The sequence below is a fragment of the Triticum dicoccoides genome, chromosome 3B (genome assembly GCF_002162155.2).
Source record: "Triticum dicoccoides isolate Atlit2015 ecotype Zavitan chromosome 3B, WEW_v2.0, whole genome shotgun sequence".
Lineage (NCBI taxonomy): Eukaryota > Viridiplantae > Streptophyta > Magnoliopsida > Poales > Poaceae > Triticum > Triticum dicoccoides.
This window is the reverse complement of record NC_041385.1, coordinates 675,508,784-675,519,329: the sequence shown is the minus strand read 5'-3', so window position 1 is coordinate 675,519,329 and position 10,546 is coordinate 675,508,784. Positions and strand designations below refer to the sequence as shown.

At 45.7% G+C, this 10,546-nt stretch overlaps 1 protein-coding gene across 2 annotated transcripts; it reads right to left on the bottom strand.

The window, feature by feature from the left end:
* Positions 1-3,407: 3,407 nt before the first annotated feature.
* Positions 3,408-10,197, bottom strand: LOC119277780 (beta-galactosidase 3-like). Of its 2 annotated transcripts, XM_037559103.1 has the most exons (19): positions 9,882-10,190; positions 9,699-9,794; positions 9,485-9,597; positions 9,324-9,390; positions 9,151-9,243; positions 8,924-9,067; positions 8,172-8,260; positions 7,941-8,046; positions 7,571-7,658; positions 7,371-7,489; positions 6,965-7,129; positions 6,517-6,701; positions 6,090-6,193; positions 5,552-5,661; positions 5,223-5,330; positions 4,947-5,057; positions 4,659-4,870; positions 4,227-4,563; positions 3,408-3,870 (listed from the first exon to the last, which is right to left on the bottom strand). In XM_037559103.1, the coding sequence occupies exons 1-19, from the start codon at positions 10,056-10,058 to the stop codon at positions 3,760-3,762; spliced, it is 2,535 nt and encodes an 844-aa protein (XP_037415000.1). In that variant the 5' UTR covers positions 10,059-10,190; the 3' UTR covers positions 3,408-3,759. The 2 variants fall into 2 exon arrangements, 1 of the variants encoding a protein (XP_037415000.1); XR_005137306.1 differs by lacking the exons at positions 3,408-3,870; positions 4,227-4,563; positions 4,659-4,870 and having other exon boundaries at positions 5,223-5,323; positions 9,882-10,197.
* Between the last annotated feature and the right edge of the window lie 349 nt (positions 10,198-10,546).

The following is a 10,546-nucleotide window of genomic DNA, read 5'->3' as shown; positions in this document are numbered from 1 at the left end:
TTAATTCTTATTAATTCGGTGCTGACGAGCATGCCCATGTTCCTTCTGTCTTTCTTTGAAGTACCGGTTGGGATAAGGAAAAGACTGGACTTCTATCGATCGCGTTTCTTTTGGCAGGGAGATGAGCTAAAAAGAAAATACCGGTTAGCGAAGTGGGATATCATTTGTAGGCCTAAAGACCAAGGGGGTATGGGGATTGAAAATCTCGAGGTCAAGAACCGATGCCTTCTTAGCAAGTGGTTATGGAAGTTATCTTCAGGAACTGAAGCCACTTGGGCACAAATCCTTCGTAATAAGTATCTTCAAACCAAAACTTTGTCTCAGGTCACGGGTAGACCGACTGATTCACCCTTTTGGAAAGGGCTAATGAAAGTTAAGCTTTCATTCTTTCAGAGGGCAAAGCATGTTGTTGGAAACGGTGCCAGCACGAGATTCTAGGAGGATTGTTGGCTCGGTGATACGCCCCTTGCAATCCAGTATCCGGCGTTGTATCGTGTTGTACAAAGGCGTGATGCTATGGTTACAACAGTTTTTCGTTCCATTCCACTTAATATTCATTTTAGAAGATCGTTAGTGGGCAATCGTTGGGAACAGTGGCTGCATCTAGTTGGGAGACTCATGCAGGTCCAGCTTTCACAACAACCTGATAAACTGCGCTGGAACCTCACTAGGTCCGGGGAATTCACTGTTAAATCAATGTACGTTGCTGTTATTAATTCCAGCTCGATCCCGACCTCCAAGCATGTGTGGGATGTTAAAGTTCCTTTGAAGATTAAGGTGTTTATGTGGTTTCTCCATAAAAAAGTTATCTTAACAAAGGATAATTTAACAAAGCGCAATTGGACAGGTCCTACTAGGTGTAGTTTCTGTGATCAGGGTGAAACCATTAAGCATCTATTCTTTGATTGCCCACTAGCTAGAATTCTTTGGACAACTGTTCATGTGGCTTTCAATATTACTCCACCAATTTCGGTGAACATGATGTTTGGAGCTTGGCTTAACAGGGTAGAGCCCGGGTTAGCTAAGCATATTCGCGTGGGGGTGTGCGCCTTAGTGTGGGCGCTTTGGAATTGCAGAAATGATCTTGTTTTTAACAGAACAACAAACACTCATGTTTTGCAGGTTATCTTCAGAGCCACGGCACTTATCCGTTCCTGGTCGCTACTCACTCCGACGGAGGCCAGGGAGCGTTTGGTTACTGGTGCTATCCGATGGGAGATGGTAGCACGGGATATCTTCAGCCGGTTTGGATGGCGGTCATGTAATAGGATAGGCAATTAGTTTACCTGTCTTTTGTTCAGCCAACCGGTTGTGGTTTATCCTTTGTTGGGCTAGCTTATGTATCTAGCCTTTGGGCTCTGTGTGAGCCTTGTCGTTTGTTTTTTTAGTTTGCTACTACTGAGACTTCGAGACCTTGTGGATGTTTTATTTTTAATAAGATGGCCGTATGCATCGTGCTGATGCAGAGGCCGGGGATCCCCCCTTTTCAAAAAAAAAAATCTTCTCTTGCGCCAGCTTCAGATGGGACATATATAGCAATCATATACAGTACGGTATTTTTTTTAGAAAAGGAGGAATACCCCGTCCTCTGCATCTAGTCGATGCATACGGCCAATTTATTAATTATTAGCACAAAACCTTACAACGTCGTACAACAGTAAGATCAAAGCCACCATCTTCGCAACCTCTGTCGCTACTCCTATCTAACTGATGAAGGGGCGCTGATGGTCTGGGCCTAATACCAAACAGACCTCGCAGCCAAACCTAACATCTAAGACCTGAGGTCCCAACCTGGACGCCTGCCGGGTATGGGCACCCACCAGTCCGGCGTGCTCCTCAATCAGGCCACCTGCCGGGTATGAGGCCGCCACAACCACCTACCACATATCCATCTTCAGAGATGTATTGTTGCAACGGCCTTGCCCGGTCTCACTGCTGCCGACGCCAGACAGCGTCGACCTCCTGCGCGTGTCCGTCACCACACATCTGACGCCAAGCCTCCGCTGCTCCATGCCGCCAAGAGCCGCCGCCAAGAATATGTAGAAAGAAACACCGCTCCACCGAAAGGGGGGCAGCACACCCCCACCCCTCGCCTGCAGACCCTTCCATCTGATCCCAATGTCCTTGGCGCCGCCTCCAGGAAGGTTACGGTGCACAGGGCGCCACCGACGCCCGATCCGCATCGGATCTTGGGCTTTCACCCGGACATGGGTCGGAGAGGAGAGATGGTGCCCTCAGCAGCGCCCCCAAGGAGGAAAGCGGCGCCAAAAATCGGCATCGCCGCTGCCGGCCAGCCAAGGTAGCCAAGGTTTCCCCCGGACACCGATCTGCTCCACCAGAACACACCGGAGGTGGATCCGACAAGATCCAAACCGAACCGGGGACTGGGAAGGGATGCATGGAAGGGAAGGGGGCAATACCTCCAGATCTGGCACGCCTGCGGCTCGCCGTCCTCACGGCCGAACCCTCAGGCACGCCGCACGCCACGCCAGCAGGGCCGCCGCCCCTGGATCCGATGGCCTCCGCGAAGAACTAAGCGCCGAAGACCCCGCCGCCACCTTCCCCGGCGCCCGCGCGGGCTTTCCCGGCGGTCGTCTCTAGTGGCGGCGAGGGGGGTGGGGGAGGTGGGGGGAGGCGGCCGCGGGAGGTGATCCCCACGTGTATATACGTACGCCGAGTCGTCCAAAGCTTGCACTGTTAGGACGTATACACACAGCACGCTGGGTTTTGATTACTGGCTTGTATTCTGTCTCCTGCTGGTGATGTCTCCCAGACCAAAAGAGATGGCCGGACGATCCAATGTAGACTACAGTCGTACGTAGTATACGAGACACACTTGATACGATCTTATTCCGTAATGCTGGTCCTGGTCCACCATGCCTTATATAATAAAGAAAAGGATGGCAGTTGAACAGCCTGGCTAATAATCTTAGCTACAACGAGTCGTTGGCCTCACTGTCAGAGATGATAATACTGGTGCACTTTTAAGGCTTGCTTGACAAGCCTCTAAATGCAGACAGTCTTCTGCAACAACCCAGATGCCTCGGCAAAAATTCTGGTTATACTCTGCCAACCTGATGAGTTTACTGAAAAAGAATCTGAACTTTGCATGATAAGATGTTTGTCTATCAGTTTGGGGAAAAGTCTGAAAGCTTCCATCAGATGCTTAGTGCTAAGATCACACGTGTACAGAATACGTGCCACATGCACGTACAACAAAGCACGTACGTATGATGTGGAATATTTGAAGCTTGGTCCAAGAGTTGGGACGAATGATTCTGTCTGTTAGCTCAGATGTCGCCCTACATGTGAGTGTGATGTGATCTACATCTACTGTCAATGAGTCAACCAAAGAGAGCAACAACTCAACGTACGGAGGAATGTGAATACTATAGGGGGGAAATGGGTGAACTGAACCTGACAGAACTGGCCTTAATTAAGCAAGAGATTCCTCACACTGCATCAGCATTGATATAGGACGTCCATGATGCATTGTAGTACAATATGCTTAGTGGTAGTTTGCTTGCTCGTGGTTTGAACTCATGGCCACATTAGGTATAATGAGCCTCAGATGCAACGCATTTGCGCATATGGTCAGTTATCCAAAATAGCACCAGGACGGGCATCGTCCATCGGGAGAAATCGACGAAACAAAGGCTAACATCAAGATGCTCAAAAGAAATCTGAACCTAAATCTAGGTAGCCTTCCACTTCCAGGATTTGTAGTGCTGGAACCCTCAGCTGAGCAGAACTCACAGATTAAGAACAGTCTGCTTCAATGGCAAGTGTTTTGGTGACGCCAGGGCATGGATCTTCCCCGAATCCCTCGTCTGACAGCGAAACTGTACAGCTGTTGATGTTCAGACAGGCCTGCAGAGAATAAAAAGGACCGCTCAGGAAATATACAAGCTTTGGTCTGGTCAATCAAATCTTAGATCTCTATGTAATGATGATCCAGAAACAGCTCTTGGACACGACTCGCATGGCACGCATGGCAGCTTGGAAATGGAATGTTAAAACTTGCTACCACATGTCTAATCTGTTCCCAGTTGCACCATTACTGAAGTCTGCAAAGTCAGAGCTGACAGCCATCGAATTCCAAGACTAGATTCATGTGCACCGATCCAAATCCACGTGCATCAGCACTCCTAAGCCAGATTTTGATGCCTATCGAGTTCTGGATAAGAATCAGGTGCGGTTTTACGTCGAGAAACCGGAAATGTTACCTTCTCAACAACAGATAAAGAGCCTGAATGGTGGCAGCTTCCTTGTTGGTAGGATCTGCAAGTTCCACTGGGGTCTCCGAAGCTCGCAAACTTAACTGAAGAGATGTTTTTGCCCTTGGGGCAAGACAGCTCTACTTTTGCTGCTACTGGGTTATCATCTGAGATACTTTTATCCCAGGACTCCAAGTCTATGGAAGGATAGTTCTCCGAGACAAAGGAGCAAACACTTGCCGCGACTCTTCTTGAGAATGTAATCTTCGTGGGATCCCCACCCTGCTCCTCAAAGACCACAAGGGTGTTCCCTGATGGGTGAAACCATGACCTTGGGACATGGTACCTTTGTTCAAAAGTGAAACAGAAATGTGAGACACAAGAGAACAATGGCATAACATAATTAGGATGGTGAGCTGTGCCAAATGTCGGTCACGTTACCATCTTTGAGTTGGCTTTCCACATCCAACCCTGCACTTGTTTGGAGAAAATTTCCCTCTGTAGTCGCAGCTCGGAGTGCACCTGTCATCAGTAGGACTGGTCCTGGGCCAGTACCTCCCTATGGCATTTCCATTCAACCAAACCAGGCCTTTCCCCATGGACTGCATGTCTAGCCCAACGGGGTCATCTCCTTGTGGAACATCAACATTCACCTAGAAAGTACATTGGATTATTGGTACACGTAATGATGTGAAGAGATCATCAAGAGTAAAGATTGTAAGATGTTACCTTGTACCATGTCAGAGGCTGATGTTTTGGTGGCTCAGGTTCTGGCCTCCACCTTTGGTTATTCCCCTGATCGGGCTTAAATAAACTGTAATGTTCACCTTCCAACCCAATCTACCAACAAATACATAACAGAAGAGATAAAACACCCATCTCGATTATGTCAAATTCTAGACATAAAAATCTGGAGTTGAAACATATAGGTAGCTAAGAAATACAATGCGCTTCCAAATTGAGTTCTCAACAGAAGTTCCAAATGAAGAATATTGATGACAGTACCTTGTATGCCCAATTATTTGAAGACAAGTCCATCGTTCCATTTTTTATTCCAGAGATGTTCACACTGGTAAGGCCAGCTCCCACCCATTCATAATAGGGTCCTGCACTCTTAGAAAGTGCAAAAAGTTACAATCAGATAAGCAGTTTTAACTTTCAAGTGACCTGCTATTAGATAGAAGTTAACGAAGGGCCGTAGGCTCTAGGCTGATCTTCTCAAAAGTGTGTAAACTGCATATATATATATATGCACATAAAAATAGCATGGGCATGTAAAGAACAGCATACACATAATGCAATGTTAAATAGTTCGTACAGGTAGAGAAGCTTACTTTCAATCCAACAGTCATACTCAGTAGTGCAATTTCATTCTTCCCAGCCTTCAAGTTGATGGGCATATGCACACTGAAACTTGATTCTGAGCCATTACCATATGCACTACCTGAGAAAGACATCTATGAAAGGTAAGTGTGATGACAGAGCAACTCAAACTGAAGAGAACTGTAGATTGTAAAGAAATACTCCCTCCGTTCCTAAACATAAGTCTTTTCAGAGATTCTAATATGGACTACATACGGAGCAAAATGAGTGAATCTACACTCTAAAATACTATATTCATCTGTATGCAGCCCATTTTCAAATATCTAAAAAGACTTATATTGAGGAACGGTGGGAGTAGTATCCAAGGGTCAGAGGTGCTGCTGACGATGTATGATTCAACAACCCTCTGAAGAGTTGTTATAACAACCTCTCTACTTCTTAAGATATATTTTGACCAGGCAAAAAATGTTTATACCCCAAAGAGCAATATAGGCTGAATTAGAACAGCACAAACATTATCTCTCAGTGTAAAGTGAGTAAAGAACAGACCTATGAGCATATTATTCAGGAAAGCGTGAACAGCATGGCCTTTGGAGCCGATATTAAGAACGGGATGGTTCCCAGTTGCAGGATAATTTCTGTCCACATCAAAACTGCAAATTTCATTCAAAGAATGGGTCACGTACAGAACTGGAAGTGCTTAGCATGGTACAGAACAAAATATACTACTCCTTCCGTTAACATAAGTATTTTTAGAGATTTATACACACTACATACGGATGTATATAGACATATTTTAGAGTGTAGATTCACTCATTTTGCTTCGTACGTAGTCCGTAGTGGAATCTCTAAAAAGGCATATTTAGGAGCGGAGGGAGTAGAACATAAATAACACAAAGACCTCCCCTCTTTAGTTGATACCAAAAAAGCTTATCAACATACTAAGAATACATGATACAGCCTGTAGTAGACGAACCTTGTAGTGTGCCACAGGTAATCAGTAGAGTCTTTTGTTGTATTAATATGGTCCACAAATTCATTTCGTACGAAGTCATTTTTATCCCAAATGCCGATTCTCTCTGTGAAAATGCTCCACTGATCAGATTTTGATGCTTGCAAAGTTTCTGGTACCATGTCCACCATCAAAGTTTGAGATCGAACCTGAATATGATCAATCATCAAGAACCGAAGTCATAAGAGAGAGTCGTGAGCTAAATATTGTGTTTCTCAGCTAAGCATTGAATAATCTGATGTTGTCTATATACTTTTCTGAGGAACCATATTGTGAGCTAGTCGTGAGCTATACTTTTCTCCTTTTCACTTCTTCTGTTATTGTCTGTTTCATTTTCTCAGAAGAACGATGTCCATTTAAACAAGGCTGAATGTGTTTTATTCTGAAAACCATTAAAAGGAAAATCAAATACCTTCGCAGTGTTGAAAACCACATTCTTGCAGTCAGGTAGGATGCTAACTGACCAAGCAGGAAGATCATATTGTCTGTTCCTGAAAGTGACAACTTTGTCCTTTTCTGAATCAATGTTAGCCAGGAATGCAACACATCCTCCTGAGTGATCAGTGTAAACATCAGCCTGCAAGCAGAATTTGATATTATCACAGGTTGAGGTTGACTTAATGATGTAGTCAATATGTGGGCTATATTTAAAGCAGCGTGTATCATGTAAACACAAGGTGCTATTTACAACAGAGATAAATTTTACTACTTAATTTTAGACTAAAAAGAGAACAAGCATGTAGATGTAAGTGTATCACATAACTGGATCGGTGCAGCGTTAGATCAATTATAACCCAACAGAAGACAATAAAGCTTACCTCTTGTTGAGGTCCAAGAGAGAGTGACGTTGAGTTTCCAAAAAGCAGACTATGTTCACACAATTTTATAGATTTGTGAAGCTCCTTCAGATGTGCCCATTTTGGAAGTCGCCTAAGGCCTGAAATCCAGATCAAGGAACAATGTTCAGATGGTTCTAGGCATAAGATTATTGATGGATCCAAGATCAATAGAGCCTAACCATATTCATCAATTGGTGCATCATAGTCATAGCTAGTTGTAATGAAAGGCCCTCCAGAAGTACGATCAAAGTTCGTTCCACCATGGTACTTCAAAAGGACAATGAAGCCTTGGTCAATTTTCAGTAGGATGAAATCATCATCAGTTTCCGATAAATAAAAAATCATCATCATTAGTTACGCTATCAAGTATCAATTGAAATATGATTTCAGATGTTTGACCGTAATATCGGAGTGTCTTTGTCAAGTTAGAATATGAGATGTGGTATCCCATGTTGAAGTTATAATAGAAGAAAAGTTAGAATATGAGCTGTGGTATCCCTTGTGAAGTTGTAATACAAGTTAGAATATGAACTGTGCACAAAGCAATACCACATAGTAATTCTGAACGCTGCCACCTTTCCCAAAAAAACGTGCAACAGAAAATGCAACATCCTCAGGGGGTCTGTGGGGATTGCTTTCACCAAAAGTCTGGAACCTAAACCAAAAAAAATATGGAAATAAATAAGATGCAAGAGATGCTTTCCATACCGTGTTATGAAAATTAGCAGAAGTAACTGTAATTATAATCGGTTACTAATGAAAATGCCCCAAATGCATTACCATCCTGGCCAATTCTCTGTCCAAATTTTCGGCTGGGTTGGCGAATTTGGCTTGAATTGATCGCAATAGAACGAATTACAGGTATTTATCTGCAAATGTCAGTTGCATCAATGAATAGATCTGTCCAAAAAGACCCCGTACTGCATCTGCTAAGAATTATCACATATCAATCGCATCAGCTACCAAGTTCATGCATGTTTTACCAAGATGCTGCTAATCACATAACAAAGATTTTTTTATGAAGACATAACCATGACTATTTGTGCAAGTGCATTCTTACAGTCCTGACTCCTGAGAGCAGCAGGAGTTCTATATTATTATTTATTAATAACAAAGTTACATATACTGATAATCGGCTGCTTAGTTTTGTCCCTATTGCAATGGCCCTCTATTTGAACACAATTTCATGAGCAATCCATCATTCATAAAATACTTCCTCCGTTCCTAAATATAAGTCTTTTTAGAGATTCCACTACAAACTACATACGGATGCATATAGACATACTTTAGAGTATAGATTCACTCATTTTTGCTCCGAATGTAGTCCATAGTGGAATCTCTAAAAAGACTTATATTTAGGGACGGAGGGAGTACATCCTTAACTGAAGAACATTGCAGTTGGGCTGGCCATTCAAAAATAAAACTGATGGCATACGTTGCAAATTGAGTGAAAATATGTACGATGATTGATGAGGTAAATCCATGTCCCAACTGTTGCATAAAACACAAGGCACTGAATGTGAGAAACTAACCACATGATCAGGAACATCGTACTGCTGGCACATGATCCAAGGGACGCCCGTGTTCTGCGCCAGAGCCATACTACCTGCCCACATTGCATATGCCTTGCCACCAGCTCCATACGCTTGTTGATAATATCCATACTCATTTTCAATCTGGAATGCACAAACTTAGTTTCAGACAATCTGATCATGTCAGTTGTGACAAAGACCGGACTCAAAGTTGATGGAATCACAACCTGAGCTAGGATGATGTGCCCTCCCTGCGAAGCGAAGAACCGCTCCTCCTTCATCATGTCCACGATTTTCGTCGTGAAGCTCTTCATGTGAGACTGCACCCAAGAAAACATCGCTAGAATTAGCAGTTACCACAAAGCACTACAGAAATCACATGCCACCCTCACGGCCTCACCTTGAATGGCTCGTTGTTCGTCCGGAACACCGTTCCAGGTATGTAATGCAGCCACGCAGGCACGCCCCTGAACCCACACACAGAGCTTAAACTGTTCATTACACCAGAAATGGAGATGGCAGCAGATATGCAGAGCTGCAGTGAAAGGGAAGGAAGCGGACCCGAAGTTCCACTCGGCGGCGACGAAGGGGCCGATGCGCAGCATGAGGAAGAGCCCGGCGTCCTTGACGACCCTCGCGAACTGCACCAGATCGAACCGGTCCTCGAAGTAGTACTGCAATGCATTCGGCAGTCGCACATGAAAACTCACCGTTTGTTGAGAACAGACCAAATGCAGCACAAAGAATTGAGGACGCGCGGGCGCGGCGGGCGGACCTTGCCGGGGGCGGTCTCGTGGCCGTTCCAGAAGACGTAGGTCTCGATGCAGTCGGCGCCGCCGTCCTTGGCCTCCGCCAGCAGCTTGGGCCACATCTGTGAGCACGCGCAGCAGTCGAGGTCACTACTTCTGCTGCCCTGCTAACGTATGTGCCGGGGGAGCGCAGGGGGGCAGGGGCGTACCGCGGGGACGCTGCGGGGGTAGTGGATGGAGGCGGAGATGAGCAGGCGGCGGCGGCCGGAGATGACGAGGGAGCGGTGGTCGTACGTCACGCCAGAGGCGGCGGCCGCGGCGACCAAGAGCAACGGATGCAGCAGCAGGAGCAAGGGGAGCAGCCGAGGACCGGCGGCGGCGGCCATGGCTGGAGTCGACTGACGATGCGCGTACGGCGCGCCGGTGGTGGTTTAAATAGAGCGCAGAGCCGGTGTCAGTGCGCGGGGGAGTGTGGTGGGAGCGAGTGAGACGCCGCGCCGTGGATGGATGGATGACAGCGATACGCTCGGGAATTATTGCGCCACGCGGTGACTGGTGTTTTTCGTGGGGCACCGGACCGGAGCCTGTAGGGATTGGGTGCTCCAGTCTACTCTCTCCGTTAAGTCTTTGCAGAGATTCTATTATAAACTATATACGGATGTATATAGATGCATTTTAAGTATGGATTTATTCATTTTGCTTCGTATGTAGTCCATCCAGTGAAATCTCTACAAAGACTTATATTTAGGAACGGAGGGAATACAATAAGTGCCCGTGCGCTGCTGGCTGCAGTGTCCTAGCGGCCACACGCCAACGGCGACGGCGGCATCGGGTTGCGGCCGGTGGAGATGGACACGAGAAGGAAAAGGTAGCA

Excerpts from the sequence above, each read along its gene's own strand:
- LOC119277780 (XM_037559103.1), bottom strand. The coding sequence starts at position 10,058 with ATGGCCGCCGCCGCCGGTCCTCGGCTGCTCCCCTTGCTCCTGCTGCTG. Across the intron at positions 9,068-9,150 it reads GGCACATCATCCTAGCTCAG|ATTGAAAATGAGTATGGATA; the intron begins GTTGTGATTCCA and ends TGTGCATTCCAG. Across the intron at positions 7,659-7,940 it reads GCGTTCAGAATTACTATGTG|TACCATGGTGGAACGAACTT; the intron begins GTATTGCTTTGT and ends GTCCTTTTGAAG.